The sequence below is a fragment of the Fundulus heteroclitus genome, chromosome 18 (genome assembly GCF_011125445.2).
Source record: "Fundulus heteroclitus isolate FHET01 chromosome 18, MU-UCD_Fhet_4.1, whole genome shotgun sequence".
In the NCBI taxonomy this organism is placed as follows: domain Eukaryota; kingdom Metazoa; phylum Chordata; class Actinopteri; order Cyprinodontiformes; family Fundulidae; genus Fundulus; species Fundulus heteroclitus.
In genome coordinates, this window is record NC_046378.1 from 30,417,412 (window position 1) to 30,445,053 (window position 27,642).

General features: G+C 40.8%; 1 protein-coding gene across 14 annotated transcripts in view; it reads right to left on the reverse strand.

The window, feature by feature from the left end:
• robo2 (roundabout, axon guidance receptor, homolog 2 (Drosophila)) overlaps positions 1-27,642 on the reverse strand; it is a 419,069-nt gene that overhangs the window by 192,448 nt on the left and 198,979 nt on the right. For all 14 annotated transcript variants that reach the window (XM_036149798.1, XM_036149791.1, XM_036149797.1 and 11 more), the window contains exon 2: positions 27,202-27,528. In XM_036149798.1, the coding sequence (XP_036005691.1) occupies positions 27,202-27,528 (327 nt within the window). The remainder of the gene's footprint in view (positions 1-27,201; positions 27,529-27,642) is intronic.

Here is a 27,642-nt window from a genome sequence, read left to right on the forward strand (position 1 = left end):
TACCTTCTTCAGGGCACGATACACATGCGCATACTCAAGAATCCACACTGCCAGAAAATGTGTTTTAAATATTCTGTATAAGAGAGCAGCTGATACTACAGAGGCCCAAAATCTAGCAACGAGAGCCTTTTCACCAGAGAACACAGCTAACATCTGTTCTCTATTAATGACTCCTCGCAGAGCTTACAAGCTACTGCAATATTCAAAGGAGCTGTGAGAAACAAAGTAATGGGGATGTGTTCAGGACATGAGGCTGCGTGGTATTGAGCTAAAAGCCGACACAAAAACAGCTTGCGCTTTGCAGCCCTAACAATGCCTAAATATATACTGTAGGCATAATAAACAGCCGTGCTGGAAAGTAGCAGCATCTTTTGTTGAAAAATAAATTAGCACAAATGGCTTAACAATATGGCGTAATGAATATTTAACTGTGTAAGATTGTTAAATTATGTTTACTTAGCCTTGCAACTGGAATGAATAATGTTAACTTGGCTGGGTGTGCAGGAGCAATATAGCCGAGCGGTGTTGACGCCTGTTTGAGTTCGCAGCCGTGTCCGTTTAAAATGCAAGAGGGATTGCAACAGCCCTGTCATGTATCAGCGCCCACGGACGCGCCCATCCCGGGGGCAACCACTGCGCCATGTCCCGTCCCGTGACATGCAGGCATAATGAATGGTCTAGCTAATGAAGGCTTACTAATTGATTATGGTGAAAACAGAGTATTACTCACAATGCGAGTGCGGCTCCAAAGGGTGCCGAGACACTTTGTCAATGCTCCGTTTTCCCCCGTCTGCCCAGCCCACAGGGTCTTTACATCGACCTAGTGACCAGCACTGACACCACACATGGGATGAAGTGTATTACTCGTGTAATATTTCATTATCCTCTTACATGTTTAATAACATTAACTAATGCATTTTCTTTCTCTGTCCGTGAATCCATTTGCATTAATCTGAAAAAAAAAAAAAAACATGACCGTGTTGTACATCTCGCTACAGGCATACACCAAGCCAAACCAGGTGTGTCTCATGGTTAAGAGCATGAATAAGGATTTCATGGCCTCACCCTCCGAGTTGTTGTTCACTGAAGCGGACAAAAGCTGCTAAGGTGGGAGGGGTACGTAGAGGACCCCTGCCTTTGATTAACTAATTAGCAGACATTATCAAGACTCAACAGAAGTCATTACGAGTGGGCTTGGGTGATGTGGTCGCCATTTCCCTGTGGACCTCCAGCCACTGTCTCCCGGGCTCTGGCGGGTCTGCCGCTGCCTAGGTCGCTTATTAAATCTATAACAACTAATTTTGCTTTTTAAATGAATCTCTAATTGACTTTCGCGTGATGAAAGCAATGCGGCCGACCCTTCTTGTATTATCTGAAACACTGATTGGCTGAAGTTGCGATGCCACATTGTGTTTGCAGACCATTAAAGCTGAGGGAGATTGCTGACCCGACCGTTGATGTTTCTTCGGGTCACACCCGAGACTCATTACCATACGTACATTAATTTGTGCGCCCATTAATTCGCACCAAGCTACTTCTTCTCTTTGTGTATCACTTTCATCTCCCCCTGACACTAGATGCAATTTATTAATGTCTTCAGATGAATGAAATACGAACAGTTTAAGCAAACACTAAACATAATATGAAATTACCTTTGGTAACAGCGGGTTGGATAAAAGACAAACACGGCACTAATTGCAGGGTCAATTCAGGGACTCTCAAAGGGAAAAGTTTGACTCTGCAGATCCAGCGGGTTGCACTTGCTTCCCGTTGCCATCTCCAGCTGAGCTCAAACAAGTGATGTCCTCACAGGCAGGGACCAAACTATAATCAAGAAATTATCATAATTTACTCTAATCACAAGAGAAGGAGAGGGAAATGACTGAAATTAAATTCAGGATTACTGCCTCTGAGTGCAGGGATGTTTCAGTAACTATTATTTTATTCCACTGTTTTTAATATATGTTTACTGTGCTCGCACTGGCAATTAAAGTAGTAAGTTAAAGGTAGTTCCAGGGGCCTGCACACACACTTGCAGGCATGCGTGTATACATCCTGGTGTGGATTTGCAACCTGGAGTATAATGGGAGGGGAATAGGTTTAGTGATGTGATCGCGCAGTGTGTGCCCCAGTCTGGGGCGTTGGAAAGCCCTTCTGCAAAGGTAACAGCATGCTGTGAGCGCTAAGGAGGCAAAACAAAGGCCCGGTCGGAAAGGGTCTGTTCTGGTCTAATTGAGTCCTTTGGGCAGGGTCTCCACTGATCAGAGACCTGTTACAGGAATCCGGTTTCATGGTTTCCAAACAATGAGATTTCAGAGAAGGGATTTGTAGTCCGCTGGGATTCAACTCTAACATTTCTGTGATTTTTTGTCCTCTCTTCGTTATCTGGCCCTGTGTTCCTCTGTTGTAAATCCGATTACTTCAACAATGTGGACACACTCAGTTGAACAGTCGAGCGCAGCAAGGGGTTTTGACATATATAACATCTGAGTTATGCTGTTCTGTTGCCTGTTGATGGAGAATATGTGGGTTATTCATCAGAACTGGGGACAGCTTCAACAGATACAATGGATCTTTTGCTTCTTTGAGGGTGTTGATATGATGGCTACCCTCACAAGAGCAAACACTAGTAATGATGTCCTGCAGTTAGAAGGATCACAGGAGCCTTGTTCTGTAATACTATAAGGTGTAGACTAAATATTCATGGAGAAATCACCATTTGTCATTATGACAGTGGTACTAGGTCAAACTCATTAAAACACTCCCTGGTGTGAATGCTGTCACTATTCCGAAATTTCATAAATTCTGAAACCGATATTTATTTTTAGCTTGCTGGTTTGCAAAACGTATGGTGAAAAATTATCATGTTTTGTAAATTTGTTGAACTGCAGGGAGCTGATTTCTTTGGGTCCAAAACAAAGAGGAGCTGAAACATGGGGGACATGTTCAGGTGCATATGCTAGTAACTGCTCATGGCAGGAAGGCTAGAAAAACACTTGCTCCTGCTACTGCAGTTCTTCAAATAGAAATAATTACTCATAAACTTTATCAGCAAGTCAGAGATTTACCAAAACTATAAATCAGTTAAATACATTCTGATCTGTGTATCTCTAAGATTAAACCCAGTACAGGCTAAATGATAATTATCGAATTAGACATGCATATCAAAATTGGCAAAGTTTCCATTAAAACAGTAAATATTGTTGAGAATATTAGAAAAGGAAATAGAGTTATTTGTTGTTTTAAGTGACAACTGTGTTTGTCTTTTAGGCTTGTGTTTTTTTCTCCAAGCATTAATTTATATACTTTTTCCACTTATCTTGACCGGGACTTCCTGGCAGAATATGTATTGTATTTTAATGGCATATTTCTGTGTAAATAAGAAAGAGTAAAACCTAAGTTTGATATGTTTCTAGAGTCAAATCTTTTGGATTTTGAGGATTAGACAATTGTTTGAAAAAAGCCATCATAGAGATCCCTAAATATAGAAATGGGATAAGCAAATCCCTGCCCGCACTTTCTTTACATTATCTACAAAAAAACAACAACCCAACATGCTTTAAAAAAACAGCAAAAACAAAAAAACTCCCTCATTCTTTGTATTTCCTATTGCCTGTTTTTCATCTAACCAATCCCTGGAGAGAAAGAAAATAAAGACAAATGGCTTTGGCCTTATAAACGAAGCGCCAAGGCTCTTCAGTGGGAAGGAGATCCAAAGCTGTGTCCATGTTCCCTTCTCACCTCCCGCAGCGGCATTAAGTACTGAAGGCTCTAGATGAGCTTCCTGTGGAGCAAGAAAGGCCAGGACAAACATAGACAGTGGGCCGGTTTTAATAGGCACTCGGCCCACTCAAGTGTGCAGTTCATAAATTAGAGACAAGAGCAAAGAGAGGAAGATGGGAGGGTGAGCAAATACAAGCAGCAAACAGAGGACAGAAACCTGACTGCCCTCTGGATTATCGCTCGGCATAGAATAACGTGGCAGAATCTCAAAGCACCGGATATAAAAAAAAAAGAACAAGCGAAGAGGAAAGGGGGGACAATAAATTCTAGATGTACGTCAATAAACAAATTTATTAAACTTCTGAAAAAAAAAACCTTCTAAACACTCCCAATTTTCAAAATAAACGGCTAACATTAATTTTGCCTTCTTGAGAGAAGGGCAGAGGGGGGTAAGCAGACACTGTGCCTCGTCCACCTGATGCAACAATGCTTTCTCGCACGGCTTCCTTTGGTGATCAGAAGTCATGGGCGGACAAGAGGTGCAGTCAGACACAAAGAACAGACAGGATTCTCTGCAGGACCCTATTTGTGCCATCGCCACTCACGGGCAGCAGGACAAAGCCGTTAGCTGCCTGGACACCTCGTTAGCCTGCTCCCTGCAGCTCTCACATGGTACAGGGACGACTGAAGCCCTCCTGTTGAGACTGGCGCGTTGCAACAGTTGAGCTCCAACCACTCAAGAATACACACAAATATACAACGTGGTTCTGCAGAGCACTGAGGGCCACGGGGGAAAACGTGCTATAAAATGCACCTGTTCTTCGGAGTCCCTTTCTTTGCATGTTTTGATGGATATTGAGTTAGGTTGTTCAAGCTGATCTTTTCAAATGCAGTCCACAACAAAAGGATTTCACACCTCCAGGAGGGGGCTAAGGGAGACAGATTGCTCCCGCTCTTCTTCTCAGACGGTTATCGTTTTAACCTTTTCCTGTCCGTGCTGGATAAGAAGTGGGAAAACTAAGATAAAGGGTTTTAACTGAAACTAGATGTTGGGCTTACCTATCAAGGAGCGGCATCTCCACAGTCAACCTGACCAAGCAAAGAACAGATCCATGCTGCCCTGCTGCATACAGGGCTAGAACAGGTTTTTATCTAACGTAGTCCTATTTTCAGTTAACAACAACAACAACAACAATAATAATAATAATATTAATAACAATAATGATAAAAATGATAAAAATACTGCTAATAATAATACTGCTTATAATAATAATAATAATAATTTATTATTATTATTATTATTATTATTATTATTATTATTATTATTATTATTATTATTATTATTATTATTATTTCATATGTACACCCCTGCAACGAGTGTACATATGGCCATATCAAACAGGTTTAAATCGGAGGCAACCAGACTTTTGTTGCCTCTGATTTCAAAAGAGAAAAGCCATTACTAAACAGAGGGGGAGGATTGCACTTCCAACCCCCCAGTGTTTACAGATCGGTCCTCCAACATATTCCAAAGAAATTACATCAGCAGTCTCATCATGATTCAGGTGACCATGTACACCACTCACACCAAGCAATAGCTTCTAAGGACCCAGGACAGTGGTGCGGGTGGGTCACTAATTTGCATCTGTCATAGAATGTGCCTAGAAGAATGGGCCTCCATGTCCTTAAAAACAGCAGTGCACAAACTAAAGGTTGCCCAAGTGCGAGCCACCAGAATTGACAAAGACTCCTGGATAGGTGTTGAAACATTTTCAGAAACAACTGACCGAATGTCTGGTTGCCTCCTATTTAAGCCTGTTTGCTGTTGCGATGACCCAGATAACTGAGAATTTGCACAGGAATATAGCCATACTTTTGCAAGGCATTGTATATGAAATGTACAAATGACACTATCCACATTAATCACTGATACATTCCAAAGCATAGCCTTTTAAACTGGATACAGCAAAACTGGATGCATAAACTCAGACTTCAAATTACTTGGAATTAAACACCTGGAAGGAAGGCCATAGCATAAATATATTATCTTGGTCCAGAATAGGACCTCTCATGTTCTACCAGAACTCTTTAAAGCAATAGTTCATGTCTGTTGGTTTCCGCTGGAAATTTAAATGGGTTTGATGCTCTGCTTTCATACACCAAGCCAAATAAATATGCAGGAATTAGTTCCAGCTTTATTCGCTGTTACAATCCACAAATCAGTATACCAAAACAGCCCCATTCACCACACTTCAATTCATTCTGGCAACGGAAAGAGGGAAGGAAAATGTCACATTTGACATAAATACACATTCTTATAAATACATGCCAGTTACAACCATACCCACTCATATATATATAGAAAAAAAGAACAAACGTTGGCCAAAAAAAGGTATGAACATACTCTTTTAGTACTTAAAGGAGCAATAATCGAAATTGCATTGTTTTACGTACGCACGTAAACAACTGCGACTCAGGACTTACCCACTCCCTGCCCATAAAATACCATAGCCAGGCACAAAATGGCGGAGAACACACTCATCAGATTAAACTGTTCTCTTGCTAGCAGCATGATAAATTTATTAGTTACTGACTTCTTCACTAGACACATTCCTCCAAAAGATGATCCTATTTTGCTGTGTATTTATCCTTTGCAAATAGTTGCATATGAGCAGATGGGTGAGAAGGGGAAATGGGTGCCGAGTGCTGGAGCGAGGTAAAGACAGGTATGGCTTGATACACATCTTGTTTTGGTCTACAGACAGTGCTCAGGCTCCACCAAGTGGTGAAAAATCACATAATGTTCCTTTAAATATAGCAATGACTATGTTGAGAGGTGCAAGAATCCGTATGGCTTATTTTTGTTTTTTAATACCAATTGATAAATACTGTATGTGAGGGAAGTCACTCTAAAATTGCTTTTACACATTCAAAACAAAAGAAAAATATTTGGAGTTAAGAGTTCAAGCTTTATTTATAGTATATTCTGTTAGTAATTAGTATGTTTAGCCCAGGATTACGTGGTGGCACAGTTGTTTACACTGTTGGCTTGCAGAATGAAGGTCCTAGGTTTAAATCCTGGCTGGGACCTTACAGCATGGGGTTTACATGTTATCCCCATGCATGTGGTTTTTATTCATGGTACATCAGCTTCCTCTGACATTCCAAAAATAAGAATGTTAGTTTAGGGTGTCTAAAAATTCTTTCAGGTATGAGTTTATGTGTGTGCGTTGTTGTTTGTAATGTGTGTCTGTGTTGCCCTGTGATGACCAACAACCTGTCCAGGGTTTACCTAACGCCATGTCCAATGTCTGCTGGTACAAGTACCGGCTGCACTACGATCCTGCATGAATAAGTGAGTAGACACAATAAATGGATAGATGTTTAGCATTAGAACTGTTTATATCATGGCTGAGATAAATCTTGACTGTGAAAAGGCAGCCAAATGTCTAAATCCATCATCTTATGAGGTTATGATCCATTGCTACCTTAACAAAAGGCAGGTGTGATGTATAGTGGTAGATGGCTCTGTTTTTCTTACTTTTGTATACCTGTAACGATGATGCTTTGAGAAACCTCAGAGACTACAAAAAAACAACAACAAGAAAAAAAATAGGACGTTATTGAATAACTATTTACTCAAGCACAGGAATGTGAACAGTTGTTCTTGTTTCAGTTTTATATACAAAACTTACACATATGGCAATTTGTTTGCTTCTACAGGTATTTGGGAAGTTAAGAAGTAACATGAGTAGTATCACTTCCTAGGTTGATTCAGCTATGCAGGATAGTGCCCCGAAATAGGAAAAATGTCAAATGCAGCAAAAAATGGATATGAAATATGATTATATAATAATAAAACTGGAGAAACCAGTATCAAAAGCAGACATGCTTCTGTTGAAATTACAGCTTCCATTTAATCCCCTTCTCCTACTCAATTTAAACATCCCACAAGCACTGAAAATAGCAAATTAATCTGCTAAAAGTGTTAATCTTCCGTAGCCCTAATGATCTGTAGACATGTGTCAACAAGACATGGAAAATAGTTTTCTTTTAAATAGCTTCGTACATATTTGTGTTGCCAATAACTTAATTTTAGTCTTCATTTTAGTCCGTTTTCACACAGTAGACCACAACATCAAATAGTGATGGCTTGCATAAACTGGCAACAATAATAATGTATGCTGCGTTAACTGATTGGGAAAAGTGTATTTTTGAGTTTTTGAATAATCAGTCATCAGCCAGAGTTGGTCAAACAGAAAACAGTTGGATTAACAACAACCAATTTATCTGATCTTACAACATAAAAAATGCTGTATTTTGGTTCTAAAATAGTTGTTGTCATTGCCATTTAATTTCTCGTGTTTCTGCATAGTAAATAACAGAACTAAACCAGGCTGTCACCATCCTTGAATTTCCATCTATCACTAGGCTAGACGGCAGCAGTTCAACAGGACTGGTGCAGCCACCTACTATGTATCAATCTGTACATCCTTCTTTAACAGCTGGGAGATCATATGTATCTGTCTGCCTGTACCTACCGCTGTCCATCCACAGCCACACATTAACCACAGCACACATCCATCAGCTCACCCCCTGCTGCTTTTTAATCTGCTTCCAACCCCAAGGACACGGGACGCTTCAAAATTACAGTGAAGAAAGGTCAACCCATCCAATTAGAACATCATCAGAGACGCAGACTAAAGGGTCATTCCCTTAACCCCATGCCACATCGTAAATCCTGCACTGTCCAAAAAAGAACGCTAACGTTGACAGGATTCAAAATGGCTGATTATAGTTTTAGGGAATACAATATTTTAATACATCTTGGCTTAGATGGCAGATGGGAATTGAAGTTGTAACTGATAAGCAGTGTAATGGCATGTAAACGTGCTGTGAGAGGTTATTCCCCAAAGATATACCATATTATCATGTTATCAGTGCATGTATTGACCCTGTGATGACCTGGGGGTTGAGATCAATCAGGTCTACAATCACGTTTAGATCAGGCTGCCCTTGGTGCCCTTCCTCATCATTCTTATTACCGGCTCTTAACAAGGTTCATGATTAGACTTTAGACATATATGTTGACAATGAACACCGGATTTATCTTGAAAATGACAAGTGCCAGAAAAAGAAACTATCCAGTGGATTAGTCCACGGTGTAGGCACAAATGTCTTAGTTTGAAATAAGGGAAGAGTAAAATAGAAGATGGTAAAGGGAGATATGGAAATAGAAGGAGAGTGGGTGGGTCACTGAGCTTCACGCAACTCATGGACTGAGCTAAGCCAATTAGAGACAAGTGACAGCTGAGCTGCATACTCATGACACAACTAGACCACAAGACTGCTCCGTGTCCCTGCACCCCACAATACAAGCTTGACTTGGACCCCAACAAGCTCCTAACAATTGCGGCATAAAAGCGGAAACACCCCCCTTACCACATCCCCCATCAGCCCAGACACAGACCAAACCCAAAAGGGTGAGAGAGAATTTTTTAACAAAGGACCCTCCCATACACACACACACACACACACACACCCTCCCGCCCCTGTGCCCTGTTTCCTGTGCTTTCCAGAAGGAAGTGGTTGGCTAAGCACAGCTCTCTGCCTACTGCCGTAATGCTTGGCCGACTCCCTTGACAGCTGATGATGTTGAGGAGTCACTGCGATGACCTGGCAAATCCCTCTGACCTTTGCCCTGGTGCTTTAAAACCTGTGAACCCGAGACAAGCCGAAGCCAAAACCCCTGCATGTGAGAAGTAAGAACTTTCAACTGAAAGAAAGGGTTGGTTAAAATGACCAAGAGCAGCTGTCATTGCTGTATTGGCTTCTTCCTGTGAGCTGATAACGACACAACCTTAGTTCATGTGGGGGAGGCAGTGGGCCACCAGGTTGCGGGTTGCTGAGGCTCCGGGCAGTGCAGAGCTTGTGATTAATGAGAAAGGGCGTCGCACCACAAGAAGCTCAGCAGCACGTGCCACATTGGTGATAACAACTAGAACTCTTGACACTGTGTGGTAGTGGACGTTCAAAGAGTGCGAGTCACAACACCTGAACAATCATGGCTAGAATGTAAGTGTTACAAACAGACGAGAGCACATTCACATGTACAAATGAGCTTCCAGGGAACTAAAATCGGGTAAACAAAAATAAGTGATTCAGTGGGCAACACCACGATGATGAAACTGGATATGCATCCCCTGGAGGCCTTATCCTATTCATGCTTGCATGAGCATCAAGTGTATACTCTGTGGTTGACTTTTTTTGGGGAGGAAAAGGGAGATGAGGGATGACAGTAAGGAGTGATGGGGGTTGTGAGACACCCAGCAGGGGGGTGGGACAAAACAGCGCTCGGCACATCCAACGTCTGCCACTCAAGAAAGTTAATGATGCCACGCTCTTGGGCCAACCCTCCCCCCTGCTCTTTGAGAAAGAAAAGAGAGAGCCGAGGAGAGAGAATAGACAGTGGTCTTGGTGAAACAGAAGAAGTAAAGATGCAGAGTCTTTTTGTAATTTCCATTTTTTATATCCTATTCAAAAGCCAAATCCTGTAACAAGTACACTAGCAGAATTCTTTGGCTGATTTCCAGTCTCTGGACCTTCCAAAGCTTGGATGTGATGAGATCTATTTTAGATTATTACACATTTTCCTTTGTAACAATTGATATGATGCCAAATGTAAGATATACACAAAAGTGCTTCAAAAACAAAGTGTAAAACACATAAATATAATATAACAAGCCAACACGGCATCGGAAAACCTTTGAGCTACTGCCTTAGAAATTTGTAAAGTCATAGAATGTGACTCGGCCTCATTAAGGGTGAAAATGACAACAACCTGGCCAACCAATTAGCAATAAAAGGCATGACACCTGGGTAGAATCTGACAGGAAACTATTTTTGAAACTATAAGCACTACCAAAGAAATTTAAGCACTATGAGAATGAATAATCTCACAGAGGCTCATACCTTTCTGCCTGTAATTAAATTGTGTTCTCTTCTTCCTCTTACACAGCAATAACCCTGCCTTCTCTTGCTATGTTTCCCTTCATTCATCTTCCAATAACACTAACATAACTCCATTAGCAGTGTATGCTAGTGATGCTATCCAGACTGGCAAATGGACCTGTATGCAGCTCTGTTTTCAAGCCGCGGGGGTCAGAAAATGGTCAATCAATGGAAGGTCACATCAAGATCTGGCCAAAGGTCAGCCTTACCAACCCAGAACTACACTTCACCTACCCATTCCTGGTCCAATAAGAGATGAGCTTATTTTTAAGGACAACTTACTTTTGGTTCAAGTAAAATGTTTTTGTAAGGAAACGTATTTAAATCCTTCTTGTTAAAGACCTCTTTTCTTACCCAGAGATAGTACAAACTGCTAATATGGAGGCAAAATATATTTAGATTATAGCTATTTTTTATGTGAAATGTGAATGACTGCCAACACAAGCAATTAAACTAATAACACATTAGCATAACCAACTAATTACAAAAGTACTTTACGCTGATTGTTTTGGATGAAATGGTTTTGCATAATAAAAGGAGCCAGAGTGTCAAAGTTGCTGTTCATGCGTTTGTTCCACATGGACACCATATGGAGCTTCAAACTAAGGATGTAGCAAATGCAACATGTAAATTTCAGACTCAGAGAATGGCCGTGGTTTACTTTGGCAAATTAAGCTGTTCTTTCAGCTCCATTACAAGGCGGTGTCTTGGGGTTCATTTTTTTCCCTTACTGTGCCATTTAGGCTTCCGACGGGCAAACGTTAACCGTGCCAGTTGGATGAAAGAGAGAGGGAACAGAGTCTGTTACTGTGTATGGGTGCAGGCATGTGTGTACAAAGACAAAAAAAACCTGCCTCATGTATGTTTCTCAAACATACATTTTTTTGTGCCGTTGTGTCTTTATGTGTGGAGGGTGGAGGTGGGGTGGGGGTGGGGTGTTGGGCTTAATTTGTGCATGAAACAGGAGAACATTAATGGCTTTTAAAGATCGGTAGAGTCAAATGAGCACACTCATCAGTTAGACACACAGGCATTGGTGATCACTTAGTGTCATTAGATTTCATTTCCTGTGGAATGAGAAGATCTTGGTGGATCCAAGACAAATCCCTGCAATTACATCAACACTTAAGATGATTCACTGCCTTCATTTCTGCCTCACTGGGTGGTGTGTACTCTTGTATTTGAAATTGCTGTGGCAAGGCCAATGCATCAAGAGGATTTATTGAAAACAAACAGCTATACAATAAATTTGTCACTACTTCACTATAGGAAAAAGTCGTGAAATAATATCCTGTCTGCATCAACACAGCAAGTAAAAAAAAAAAATGTAAAGGCAAGCACTCAATTCTCCATACACCCATTTAAACCCAAACACACCCACACAGTGAAACAGAGATAAACACGGGCAGCACCTGCATTTTCGTTAATAGCTTTGCCCTGTACACTGTAAAGCATGAGGGGCAACAGCAAGAGGTGCTGAGATAAGATTCTGCTTAGCATTTGAATGGGGGGTTTTGATTTCTATTCAGCTGGCCTTTAGCCACGCTGGTGCTGAAGTGGTCTGGGCAAGTCGGACTGGTCTCCTCGTTGCCAACCAATGTGAAAGCCGATAGCTGGCAAAGTGCAGTGTCTGTCAGTGTCCCGGTCTGTCTGTCTGGTTAATAATCAGCCGAGCTGGCCGCTGACCATCCTGCCAGCTGTAGAAGCAGGTGGCAACACATGCCACAGCTCCAAGTTTCATTCAAGATGAGATGCCATCTCACTATACCTGATTACTCTGTTTATCACAAAAGGTAGCAGTTTACAGTCTCGTCTATACATTTAATTACACTACGACCACTAACGTCAAGTGCATTTCATAACTCAATTTAAAGCTGCAGTAGGGAGTTTTGAGAAAACTGTGGACTTAGCCTAAAAAATTTGAACAAACATCTTACTGGTCCCTCCCTCATGCTCTCTGCTGTGCTACAACCCTCCCTCCACAGCTCCTCCCCCACAGTGCAGCCCTGTTTTCCTGTCTTTGTTTTCTGAGCAGGGGCCAGTCCAGAAATTGGCAGGTTGTTTCTACGCCATTCCTCCACACAGCTTAAGCCCACCGGCTCTCTGGAGCTTGAATGACAGTGGCGTGATTGACACTACTAAGACATTTATCCTGGCTCTGATTGGTTGTTTCTGACCGGGAGCGGTGTGTTTCTGCAAATGGCAGTATGGAGAAGCCAGAGGAGCTTTATTCTTTTCACAGATTATCTGTCTCATATTTTACTGTCAGCACATAATGACAGTTTAAACAATTATGAAAAAAATGCATTTAACCAATAGTTGCAAATTTCAGGTTTCACTGAGTTTAGGTCTGGACTTTGACTGGACTATTGCACCACATTGGGATGACAGTGGCACAGGAGCTGGAAGTTTGTCGTGTAACCGATGTGTTGCCAGCCCGCTCCAAACGTCTCAGTTGTTGTGTCCTTGGGCAAAACACCTCAACCGCCTTGCCTGCTGCCCATGGTCAGATGGCCTAGACATGCCCATTGTATGGTAGCCTCGGTCCTGTCAGCCTCCCCCTTCTGTCAGCTTTGGCAACAATGTAGATTATCACCATCAGAATGATAATGGATGAATGACTGGATGAAGTGCAAAGCCATTTGGGGTCCCTGGTCTTGATAAAGTGGGAAAAAATTACATGCATTTATTTTTTTGTTTTTTTTACATTGATATGCTTTTATAGAAATGGCTCTATTGTAGAATCATTCTCCTGCTTGGAGGCGAACCTCTACACCAGTCTCAAGTCTTTTGCAGCATCCAACAGGTTTCAGGAGTTCCCTGTATTTAGCACTCCACATTTTTTTCCATCAACTCTGGTTAGCTTCCTTTGGCTTATTGCAGAAAAAAAAACATCCCTGCAGATCAGTGCTTTTCCTGCCTGGGTGAAGGATGATGTCACAGAAGGTATCAAAATGTTGAGGCCTTTGCAGCTTAGTTACAGCTACACCTAGATGACATTAAACACTGATGAACTATTTCTTAACTACATGACACTTCTAATGACAATTGGTTTTACAGGAGTTTATTATTTCATAAATAGGACAAAGGTCACTTAATACACATGCAAGCAAAAAAAATCAGATTTTCAGTGTAAAGAAATAAATAAAACCATATATCCTTTTGATTCCGCTTCACAAGTAAACCTATACTTTGTGTTGGTCTATCACTAAAACAATATCATCACGTTTAAATACATTACCTCCTGTGATAGGAATCCAACAAAATGTGAAAAAGGCTCAAGCCATTGCAAGACAATATGAAATCATGCTCTCTGTATTTCCTGGAAAGTTGCTAATTTGATATTGCTTGAAAGTTTGTCAATGGAATAGATGCTGCAGCTACTAGAGTAAAAAAAAGTAAATGAACACCTTGGCTAAACCTCGGGGGAACCTCAAAGCAGTCTAATAGTCAGAAGCAGCAGTTGGGATACACAAAAAGCCCAAAACGGGAAGCCATTAGCTGTGAAACAAATAGGGTCACCCTCAACTAGGCCCATATCTAGACCCACAACCTCCTCTGCTTTCATACCCGCTGGATGCGGCAGCACAGTCGTGGAAAGGTCAAGCTGTAAAGTGGCATGGATTCACAGCTGTCTCAAAAACTGCTCTCATTTCATCTTGCCTCTGCTCACTTTTGAAAGAGCCCAAAATACTTTGAGTATCACTTTCAAACAGCAGGAAAGGAAATGGAAAAGGGAGGGAGTGGAAGAGGAGAAGGAGAAAGCACGGCGGAAGAGAGAGGGGAAGAGAAAGGAGGAGATGGAGACAGCGGAGACTGTATGATTAGGTTTCAGCTCTGCTCTGCAGCTGTTGAGAGCTTTGGGCAATGATAGGTGTCCCTCAAAAAAAAAAAAAAATGTAATCCTAGAAACTACACAATATATGTCCACAACAAATCTTCCTAAGATATACAAAGAAAACCTTATATCCCCATACAAATAAATGGAATTAAGGAAATATACACTAACTCAAATATGCTTTGACTAGGGTTGTCTTATACATTTTCAAGCACAGAACGCCCATCTCCACATGGTCGGTTGCCTGTTTGCTCCTATGTTTTCTCATCTTCCCAACCTCCGGCTTCCTTTTGTCCCCCCCTCACAGTTGAGTTCAGAATCTAATGAAGCTGAAATGCAGCATCTTCTATGTTCCCCTGAGGGCCACTTTAAGGAGGGATTGTCCTTAATGTTTGCACAACTAGAAAAACAGCCACAAAAGGACTTTAACTTAAGCATTTTTGACTGTGTTAGTGCACTTGTGTAAATGTGTGTGAGCACTTATCTGTGTGCAGCAGCTTTCACCGGGGCAAATCCATCAGACCGGTGAAGTGTGTGCTGTGACAGTTGCCAAAAATAAACAAGCGGCATCGCGGCCCTGGCTGAGTTGCAAACCTTCCACAAGATCGATCCCAATGCCAAGAAGCATTGTGCACCTTATCGTGTCAAGTAAAGGCATTTCAGTGTATGAATAAATGTGTGTTTCAGAGTGGGTGAGAAAGTAACCAAAAAATAATATTAATAACAGCAGTTTGAATAAGGGACAATGACACAGAAATAATGTGGCAGAGTGTGAATCAACTTCAGCGACATTGGATTCAAACCCATATCAGCCCCTGGCTGAACTTCAGCCCTCCACCCTGTCACCTCCTCCCTGGCTCTGTATGATGGATTACCATCACTGGCACTCTCAGAGGGTCGGGGAGGGAGGGGGGTTGATGGGGGTCAGTCACAACAGGAACACATTCATTGGAGGGGTGCGCAGGGTTAAGGAATTATGGTATGACAGAGATACGGGGTGGACTGAGGGGAGCAAGGGGTCCTTCTGGGGTCAGAGGAGCCAATCCCTGCTGGACCTCACGGAAGCCACCCTCGGTTTAGAGCCATCTAGAGGGATTTAACTCAGTGTCAAATTTTGATTAATATTATTACAGCCCACTTGTCCTTTTGCCCACTTGTCAACAGTTAGAAGACTGTGGGAACAGGCAAGTTTCCAGTAACAAGGTTTTACAGATTAAAATCCACCAGCATTTCCTGCCATACAATTCTTATTTTTTCAAGTCCTTTAAATGAGATGCCATACGGCCCTTTTACACCAGCTCTACTCTACTCTTTGCTTCACTTGACTCCTATTGGTTTTCCACAGACCTGATATAGCTAGAAGGTGGTGAACGGCTCCTCGCGGTGGCTTTAGCGCCACCTCCAGCAGTCAGTGTTACGCGCTCCGCTGTTGTTGAGCATTACTGTGTGCCATTAACAGTTTAAAGAAATCTGAGAGAAACTGTAAAGAATAAAAACAGAAATAACACATAATAAATCCATATAATCTTTGCATTATTGTTTAAGGTAAGAATGTCATGAATATTTTAAGGATAACATAATCCACAGGGATAAATATCTGCATCACAGATAAACGATAAAGCAAAGCACTGCTTCTGCTTCTCTCTGCCTCCACAGGTATGGGGGGGGGGGGGGGGGGTCATAGAAGTGGAGAAGGGAGACAAGACTGTCTGGTCTGCCCCAAAGTTTGCCTAACAGAGTTAAAAATGTAGGGCTTTATGAGGAAGTTTTTGCCTCAAGCATGGTGAGAATGACAAGAAAGGACTTTAAAGTGCAAAAATGAGGACAAAGGCCATGGAAGGGATGAAGATCAGAAATGCCAGTTTATGAAGAAAAGGAAAACCACAGATAAGCTTAATAGAGGGTTTGGTGAGATACATAAGAATGCTAATATGACTCTTTTAATTAAGAACTGTTTGAGACATAAATCTCCTCTTTTCCTTTGTGAAATGCTCAAGAAGGACTTTCTTTACTTTACTTAAAGTTAAATGTTAATGAGCAACGTTTTACTTCTACTTGAGTGACATTGTGCACTGGTAACTTTACTTGTATTTATGTAATATTTTGACAAAGTAACTGTATTTTTACGTGAGTACATTATGTTGGTCCACTTTGCATGTCTGGTTAAATGTACTACCGTAAAGTTGTGTTGAGTGAGTATACCTATGTCTGTCATGCAACATGCCAGATTTGGAAATTCTTTCAATCTTTTAGAAATCTCAGAGTTGGGATAAGGATCTTTAGCCCTAAGATATGCAGACAAGCCAGATGAATTCTGCTAATGGACAATATATGATTTTGAAGAGAGTATAAATCCACCATCATTTTTTCTTTAAAAAAAATGCTACTGGTCTCTCATGCATGCATAGTGACAGTGCCTCTGCTCTTAATGTAAATATATGATGATATCAGGATCCCCAAGGGTTTGAATATTTATGTAGCTCCCTCGGGATCCTGTAGCATGTTTATGTTTTACATCTTTAGTATAGTTCATCCTTAGATCCTTGGTTCTGTCTGTTCAGCATGTATGTTAATAATATATTCCGGTATCTGTTAGATTCAGTTCTGATGTTTAATATTTCAGTAGTTCTGTTAGACCTTTATTTTCTGCTTGTTTTTATTTAGTGTAGTTAGGGTCTTTCTTCTTCTAGCTCACTGCCCTCCTTTTCCTCCCATTTAATTGCCCTCAACTCAGCTCACCTGTGTATTTGCTTCACCTGCTGCTGCTTCCATCTCCCCTCATATATATATATATATATATATATATATATATATATATATATATATATATATATATATATATATTAGGGCTGGGCAACGATTAAAATATTTAATCGCGATTAATCGCACTGATTAATCGCGATTAATCGCGATTAATCGCATTGTATTTACAAACTCCAAGAATGAATTCAAAAGTAGTGTAAAGAGCACTTTTATTTTAATGTTCTGCTGCCATATGAACAAAAGTGTTGTAACATTTGTAGCACTTATCAGTAACACATATTTAGTGTAAAGCTCAACTTAAACATGTAAAACAAAAAATAGCAATAATAATAAATTCAAGCTTATTGCCACTGACAGGGAATTCTCTTTATGGGGAAAAAATCTACCAAAAACAGGCAATTTCTGAGGTAACAGCAGGGAGCAGCATTACCATTTTATGTTCAATACCAAAGTTTAACTTGGCAGTGGTTCCAACTAACTTGTTTCTGTCATATTCCATGCTGGAAGAACTTTAAACTGAAATGCTTGCTAACTCGATATGCTTGCGTTTATTTGACGTTGACACGCGGTTTTTTGTTGTTGCTTTCTCGCGCGCATATAGTGAATGGCAGGGGGAAAACAGGCAAAAATACATGGATACTTTGAAACGAGAAGCGACTTCACCGACGGCGTCGATGCAGACCCCCCGCTCCGCTCCGCACAAAACTTGTTCCGGCCGCCAACTCACCGCCTCGCCTCGCCTAAGCTCGCTCGCGGTACCTGCGGGAAACACCGCCTTCCGCATGTCAGCTGTGTTTTTTTCCGGCCAGCACCTTTCTTCCTCTTTGAATCTGAGGCTGGGCTGACAGCGAGGTTATTGGCGCATTATCGCCAGCTACTGTTCTGATTCAAACCCCTACACCGCAGCAACAGACCTTCACAAAATAAAAGCATGTGACCAACATGCGTTAACGCGCGTTAAAGAAAATATTGCCGTTAATAGTCTAATGAGTTAACGCGAAATTAACGCGTTAACTTGCCCAGCCCTAATATATATATATATATATATTGTCAACTCAGCCATTTCTAGTTGACAGGTCATGCCCGGAAAGAAGCCTCAAATATGCATTATTTTGAAAGCTGTTGGTATGTTACCGTCTATTACAGATCCTAAAGAGAATGTATGATTATTTTGGATCTGTGTTGGCAGGTCAGTGTTCATCTGCTGATGATTAAGACAGTTGATCTAAAGCATAATATTTGCAAATATGTTAATGTATATGTACATCTGTTACTGTGCTGAAAATGACAAAATTATATCCAAAACACACCTGAAATTAATTTGACTTATTATAAAGAATTATTATAAATGTAATATTTATTGTGTTATGTTATTTCAATTAGAAGTTGGAATAATTTATGTTTTACCATTTAAAAAAAAGCTGTTAGATCATTTTATACATACTTGTTTAAGATGTTTTGTGTAAATCCCATGTACAGGTTAGAGAACACATTACTGAGCTAATAACCAGTATACACTGGTAGCTGTTTAATGACTCCATAAAAAATTCTGCTTATCGAATAACCGTAGGTCTTTAATACATTTCAAACGTGTGTGTAGGTCAATATTAAAACAGAAATCAAAGTGCAATCAGCTCATGAAAGCAAAACCCTCTCCCCCTGTCTGTGTTTTAAAGCCAATCAATAATAAGCGTGCAAACAGATTTCAATAATTCACACAGCACCCCCCACATCTCTAGCTGCGTGACGGGAAGAAGGAGTGAGAGAAAGTAGGTTTACTTTTTGTAAAAAAAAAAAAAAAAAAAAGTGCAGCGGTGCCAAGCTTGCAGAATTTATAGACCCAACAGGAGTGCAGGTTTTTTTTTTTTTTTTTCGTTACTGCCTAACGAACATATATGCAGTATATCAAGGGTGATGAGACACACGCATGTGGAAGAATGAGGGGGGGGGGGGGGATCATCCAAAATATAGCAAAACAGAGGCAGGCTGTAGAAAAAAAAAAAACTAGAGACCTGCATTGTCAGAGAGGAGAGACCATCAATAAAAGTGTCACTACGGAGAGAGAAGGAGGGAGAGTGTGAAGGAGTGAGAGTAGGCTGTATAAAAGAAACGGAACAAAACCCGGTGAGACGGGTGCTTCATCTTGCTGGGCACTAATAGACGTGAGAAGCGGCTGCTTCAGCATTCTTAGCTTGATGGCTCACTCCTCTGCTGACAGGCTGTGGCATCCATAACAGAGCAACACACATGTTTAAATGCAGTTTGGCCACTTAAGACTGACACAATTGTAGAAGTAGAGGGGTAAAGAATAAAAGAAGACCGATATAGAGCTGAGAAATAAAGCACGAGATTGTTCCAAGCTTGGGTTTATTAAGTGGTCCACGTCTCCTCGACCTTCCTGAACCTTCCCACCACACTCTCCATCTTTTTCCCCAGCTTTTGCTACGTCGCTCGATTACTGTTGCCATCATTCAGCCGCAGAGTGCAGCATAGTCGGCCAGTATTTCCCTTCTAGGGCACACTATCTGTTTCCTCAGTTGCAACACAGCCAATCCATGTCCCTGGGTAGTTTTAGGGAGGTCATAGTTGGGACAAGGAAAGTGAAAATGCAGACTCAGTACATCATGCTTGTGTACGAGTCAGTAAAAGGTCAGTAGTGACCACAGTGTCATGTAATTTATCTTTCCGAGATAACTTTTTGTCCCCCTCTAAATGTCTTGCCTCCTATGCAGGATGCTCTATTTTCCTGCATTGCACACGGGTTAAATAGGGATCAGACAGAAAAGTTATCGGCATACTGCTGGTTGGAAAGAATTACCATGTGTGTGCATTTGGTTAGACATTGTGAGAGCCAACCCTAGTTGATAGGAGAAGCTCTTTACAGAGTTCACCAGCCCTCCGCTGCAACGGCACAGAGCCGACGCATTTAATCAGACGTTTCCTCTCGAACAATTGATCAGACACGGTCATGTTTCACACCCTGGCATATTTCTGACATCTTTCTTATCAAGGGCCAACATTTCAACCTTTACTGTGAATACAATTAACTTTAACATGCATTTGCTTTTGAGCTTTGTCAACCCCCAAGCATAAAATATAATTATAGTTAGGATTTGATCAATCCTCTTGTAGGACAATGTGGAAAACAAAATTATTGAGGTAATGCTTTCATTTGTTCAAATGACGGGAGAGTCATTTAAACAATGAAGTTGTCGTTAATGTTGTTTATGATTATTCTTATTCACATTCAGGCTCAAGGTCACTCTTGAGAGTGACCTTGAGCCTGTGGTGTGAAGATGAGCTGTGTCTCCACTCTAAGTGTTTCTAGGTTTTGCCTTTTAAACTTTTTTTTCTGCACAAAAGCAGTTTGAGTTGTATTTCAAACTTTTTTTTTTTTACCACTTGAGTTATGCCCTAATGACATTATGAATAAGTGACATACTTTCACACATTCTGTTTCTGAGACCCCGGTTTAATTTCCTAAATGGCTGCACTGTTGCTGCTTCCTTTATCACCCTTCATTATTTCTCAAGGACTTCGGTGCGGATTAAACCTCAGTCCATCGGGGGGTTTACACAGGCATGAGGGCAGGTGTCTGCGCACACGTGTCTGGGAGTGAATGGATGTCTGTTGTTTGTGTGCGCTTGTCTCATTTCTGAACAGGAATAATGAGTCCAGATGAGCTTGTGAAAGGCTCCGCAGTGTGGCTCATCCTCTCTCCCCACCTGGCCTGCTCCTCTTTGCCTGTCCTTTTATTAGCTTTTCCTCATGCTGGACACAACAGGAACAGCTTGGTGCCCACCCTCCTCCTCTCTTCAGCACTCACACCTCTCCCAACTCTATTTTCCTGCTAATTACCTTGTTGTACCAGAACCAAATGCTACCTAACGATTCTCTTAATTGCAAAAGTGGTACATTAGATAATATCAAAGGACCTTTCTAAAAGTCATCTAGTCCCATTTCAAGCGGCATTTAGAACTAACCCAAGACATCTGTTTTATTTCTGTATCATTTGCATTTTTAAAGGTTAGACACTGAGCATAGCCATGAGGGTATGAAGCTGCACGTCAGGACCCCGTGTCTCCATCCATTTGTGATGCCTCGCCCCCCAATGATTATAAAAATTTAGTACACAGGGAAGCTTACGCAGTGCATGTCGGATCTGAATACCACTTGGTATCCAATTAAAACTGCACCAAGTTGTTCTAGAGTTCAAGATCACGTCTGGAGTTCCAGGAACGTGAGATTGTCATCTTCCTGAAAAGATCGGCCAAATTAACATTTTCCTTGGGATACTGTTGCCCCAGGTGTGCCTTGTCACACTTAAATAGAATCAGATATTTGCAGTGCTGGCAAATTATTCCGCGGCGGTGGCTGCAGCAAGAGTTTGTGACAGTCTTCATAATGATTTATGAACCTGCTCATTGACCCAGTTTAGTCAGGAAAAAGAGCAAAAGGGGCACACTCATTTATACCCACTGCAATTGTATATTAATTTGACATAGCTCGCCCATGGACAGTGTTGATTTGGACCAGATTACAAAGCAGCAATTCAGATGTCCTCTTGGTAACCTGTTTAGAGGTTTTCTGCCCTTGTAAAGCAGTTTATGACTATAGGGACATCACTTACTGACAGTGTTTTACAAAAGTATTTGTAAGTATCTTGTGAGATTAACCAACCACATTCTTCACAGTATTTTATTGGGATTTTATGTGGTAGACCAACACAAAGTATTGAAAATATGTAAAGTTGAAGAAAAATAATTCTTTCAAAAATGTTTTTTTAATGCACCTGTATGGACTTTGTAGAGCCACCTTAAAGCTACAAGTCTTTTGGGGTTTATCTCTACCAACCTTGCAAATCTAGCAACTGAATTTTAACCCATCCTTCAAGTTTAGTCAGATGGGATGAGTAAGACATAAAACATTGAAATTTAGTTTTACCACAAATTCGCATTTGGATTTAGATCTGGACTTTGATCAGGCATAGTCCTGTTGAAAGGTGGACCTATACCAGAGTCTCAAATTGTATTGTTTATTTTGTTGTATTATCCAGACAGTAAGCCTGCAACCTTGACTGCATACTTATTCCATCAGATTTAAGTATCTGTGAGCAATATGTGATCAACATCTACCACCTAAAGGAGACATGAATGAATAATTAAGTAAATTAAGACACGGTACAGTCTCTCCAATCTGGCCCGTATTAGCAATGCAGCAGACGTTCCCTGAGACCTCTCATTCCTCCTCTTGTTCTCTACACCTTAGCTAGAGTGGCAAGTTCTGCCAAGCTTGAGGTCTGCCACACTACAGTTGAATCTGTGTTTGGAGCTGAAATCCAATTAATTCCCTAGATTCTTGTTCAACCACTCCTGATCGGAGGGGGGTAAAGGTGTGTTCGATACATCGAAGCAAGAAGAGAGGCAGAAGACGACAGGTGGTGGGCGGTGGGGGTGTGGGAGGAGTGTGTAAGGAGGGGGTTGCAGGACAAATCATACTCTCGGCTCGACGCAGAAATAGATTTAGGTGCCACTACCACTTGTGCGATTAACTTTGCCTTTAGAACCACTAGACGGATGTCAGGACCTAATAAAACTAATGACTGCAAAAAGGCCCCATAGGGACGCAGCATTTCTCTTCACCTCATTCTACTACATAATTTACCTCCAATAAGGCTGCTGACCCAGGAGCTTTTTTTTTTTTCTTCCTACATTGGCCTTCAGCTCAGGGTGGAGATGGTCACTTCAGGCCCTCCAGAACAACCAACCCAGGCTGGAGGTGCATGTTCAGCCCTATTAGGACCACACGCCCATACTGGAGATGCTCGATTTAATAAGGCCAGCAACTCAGGATGGAAATTAATAATTATTCCTTTCTGAGCTTACAATAATTTATTTGTATGAGATGTTAGAAAAAAAAAGAGTGAATCTTCTGGATATTCAAGAGTGAGTGCGAACAATCAAATGACACAATATCAAAATAGCAGTTAGAGTCAAACTTCATAAGGGCTGACTACGTTGTTGCCCTTGGCAGGACACTTGTCTGGTTCACACATCAGTCCTACAAATCAACTTCAGGACATTTTTATTCCACATCTCTTAGATTACCTGCCATTAAAATTGCAGGATGTCATTAATGTCTTGATATAATACTCTACCCTTATACTTCCATTTCCTTCCTCTCTTCTCATCTTGTCAGATTTCTAAAACATGCCTCTGGGGGATTTCATCTGCTCATGCTCCCAATAATTTATATGAACATTGTTCTACTTCAATAAAGCTTTATTACAGTGTCAGGTTATAATTAATTAGCGAGGGCAGTTTAAAACTAAATGGAGATTTTCACAGATATTAACTGTTGGAAGAAGCAAACTTTTGATACCATACTGGTGTAGTTGCTGGCTCAACCTCCAGAAAATGAAGGGGAAACAATTTTCTACAAACAATCTTTATCAACACAAAGTTTCTTCAAGCTTCATCTTTGTATTTTTCTTAGCTACATATATATAACTCAGGTGAAAAAATACCAAACATCAGTACTGTTTGACTGCAGATCTCTTTGTTGTTCTAAAAAGTGGCTCCAGGTAATTTGCCTTTTGGTCGATTCATCCCGAAGAGTTAACAATCCTCTTCATGTATATTTATTCAACCTTTATCAGTTTATTTCTCAATGTGCTTACCTATTTTAAAAAATGCTCAGATCTAATTTATAATACAATTAATTGTATATTACATTCAGGATAATTGATGTTGCTCCTCAAATAGATTGATTTTAGATCTGACCCCTATTTGGCCCAGTCCATTCTTATGAACCAGATGGTACAATGGTAAACAGATTCACTTATTTAATGCTCTCTATTCATAATACTTAATGCATATTACACTAGAGCCACATTCACCCAGCCGCACTCACAAACCTGCATATTGACATGTGCCAGGGGGATGAAGCGGAAATACAATCAACAACTTTACAATTGCAGCATGATTGCTCTTCACATTAACGTTGCCCCACAGTTGCCCGATGACAGTGTATGCCCCCTGTTCAAACCAAAATAACTATGAGTGACCTCCTGCTGGCAGACAGTATATAATCAAGTAACATACCTACATTTTCCTTACAGTAGATTATGTAAATTGGTTCAAAAATTACTACCAACCATTTAACGGTAAATCTTACAAAATTAAAAAAAAGAGTAGGTAGCTTAGTCCTAATTTCTTGGTCAAAAAGGACTAAAATCAGTTGACAAACTCATCATACTTAGGTCAGGTCAAGCATAATAACATTTATATTACAGCTAATACATGAAAATGAAAGGTACAACATAATTTGAGTGAAAGATCAAAGGAGGCTGTGAGCCATCTACACTCCAAAGATCTGCTTACAACTTTTGGTTTCCCTAAATGAGCGTGTTGGAGCAGAACTCAGATTCCAGCTAACACAGAGCAAGGTGCTTAACCTTTGGTAAAAAATACTCTGGCATTGGAAATGTTAATATTAATGATTGGCAAGGTAAATAGCCTAACCCTTATGCTAATACATTAAAGACACCAAGCAGACCTCCCAAATAAGATGTTCAAGAACTTTGATCTTTTGAACTGTGAAGTACAGTGGCAAAATTTTTCTAAACTCCCAAAGAGAACTGGAGATGACCAGAGGGAACCAGAAGAAAAGTTGCTGGGGCTTACTTATGCTGTGTTCATTTCTTTTCTCTGAAGTCAGAATTTGTTTAGTTTTTTAATTAATTTTCTGAGTGCCCAGGCTAACTACTTTTGGCATTTCAGTTCAGTAACAAAGGGTTTCTCTCCATCTTGTACTTTCAAACACTGTAGCAACAGGCTCACTATGAGAGTTTCATAGTACTATGCTAGTACTACGTTAAACAAGAAGTGTTGTTTTTCTGTAGAGATCACTAAACTTTACAACCAAGGCAGCTATATTTGATTGTGAGTTGAGAGATTAGAGAAAACTAAATCTGTATTTTTTTTTTTTTTAAACTTAATATCTATGATAAAACACAGAAAGACACTATATCCTTCAACCTAGCTTGTAATGGCAATGAATAACAATGACCTTTGTTCTTTCTGAAAAATAAAATTAAAACAAATGAACAGGTCCAACTTCAACTGTTTTAAAATGTACCTGATGTCATTCATCCTTAGAAAACCTGGTATTTGTTTAGCTGTCCCTTCAAAGTCAGGAGTGATCCATGGTTTGCACCTGGGAGGGCATCTCACTTTACTGTCTTGGTAGGGATGGCGATGTCCTCGCAAATGTTTCTATAGTCAGCTACAAAATCACGGCACTGATTTCATTTCCATGTGGCAGACATTTTTATTCCAGTTGTAGCCTCAAAACAACCCTGCAGGGCTTTATACTGTAGCTATACTGTAGCTATACCAAAAATACTGTATTATATAAGAGTGTGTTGTCAAGTAACCTTATTATACTATTGTTATAGTTTAGTATAATAATGCACAATGTAGTATAGTCTAATAAAGTTTAGTTTAGCGTAGTGTAATTTTGTATAGTTAAGTGGTAACACAAATGGTAGTGTATTACTATTATTTACTTTTAGTCTCCTGATCTCTAACCCTATATGTAATTTAAAAAAGGTAACAGCTCCATGCCCCCCACCCCACTTACAACTCAGCACACTGCTTGATAGCAACAACTTAGAAATAGGAAGTCGAAAAATAAAACAATTTGAAGACATAATTGCTGTCAAATAGTCGGCACGTGGAAGTTGCTGGAAGGCCCTCGGGAGTCCGGCGCAGTAGATACGAGGCATATAATAACCTTGGACACTCAATTTGCCAAGGAAACCAGCCACAAACCATCAATGAATCATCCTACCATTGTAGCATTCTCAAAATAGATTTATAAAGTAATTAAATGAAAGAGGTGATTTCTGCTCTCCTCTCTTCGAAATAAAGCCAGAAGTAAAATTGCAAGAGCCGTGCTAGTTGGAAGTGTAGCCAGCTCAGCGTTTCGGTCAACTGTTGACAGATCCTGCTGACTTTAAAAATGCAAATATCTGTTACATTCAAATTATATGATCTTGAAACTCTTTCCAATGAGCCCTAAATATAGTATGTCCTGTTGTCTGTTTCATAGTTCTTGCCTGAGACACAAAGATACAATAATTGATGTCAAGTCAAAACAACAAAAGGAGATGGAGACTTCCCACGCCACCTCCTGGGCTCTTTGAGGTCTCTGGGACCTGCTGCATGGAAAACCAGCTTAAGCCTGCTGAAGAAAAGTGTAGGCTCCTCTTCAAAGGTAATTTGATCCAGAGCTCAGGTTCTGCCTGTCATCAACACAGTCCAGACAGCTTAAACTAAGCGTCCATCAGGAGCCGTCCCTGTCATGCTACCCCCACTCACCAGTGAGAGACCCCATGTCTGTCCTGCTATCTTGTCTCTCACACAGAGTGACAGCCGCTTTGTGTCCAAACTAAAAGATCTGCGGACAACTTCAAAACAGCTCCCCTGAGCTGGGAACGTATCAAATTCATCAGATTCACGGCTGAAAAACTCATTCGCCACAACTCATTACCCCAGCAAACAAGAACCTTTTAGAGACCTCAGGAAATCATTACAGAGTTGGCAAACAGAGAACAATGAAAGCATGATGAAATCAACTCTAAGAATAATGTAATTACAGTTGACTCAAATTAAATGTTGATTTGTTTTCTTTTATCCCCAATGGTAAGAGCAGTGCAATTTCCTAATACAAATTATGTTTACTGACAAATTATGGAAATCCAGATTTTTAACTGCAGCAGATTCGAGACTTTGTGGCCCGGCAAAAGGCAAAGCAGAAATAGAATAAATTATGAAGGAAGATGTGACGGTGTCATGACTCACATGCAACTTCCAGAGACGCGTTGCGGCTGACGGCTTCTCCCAGGTAGTTCCTGGCCACGCAGACGTACGCTCCCTCGTCCGGTTTGCTCCGTCGTCCGTGTACGATGCGCAGGAAGAAAAGCGAGCCGGACGGCAGCAGCATGCGGTGCGAACGTGGGTCGTCTTTGTCCGTTTCCACCCGCTCTCCGTCCTTGTACCACTCCACTATTGGCATGGGACGCCCCTCTGCCTTACAGTTGAGAGTGGCGGGCTCCCCTTTAGATACAATCAGGTCAGAAGGGTGCTCCACAATCCGGGGTGGGGAGTCCTCCTGGCGCAGACGGGATCCTTGGGTGAAAAAAAAAAAAAGAGCAATGCAATTAGTAACACAGAAAAAAGACTTTGAAAGTGGTTTTATGTCAGTAAATTCAGTACATATGGGGTCATGATTCCCTTTTCACA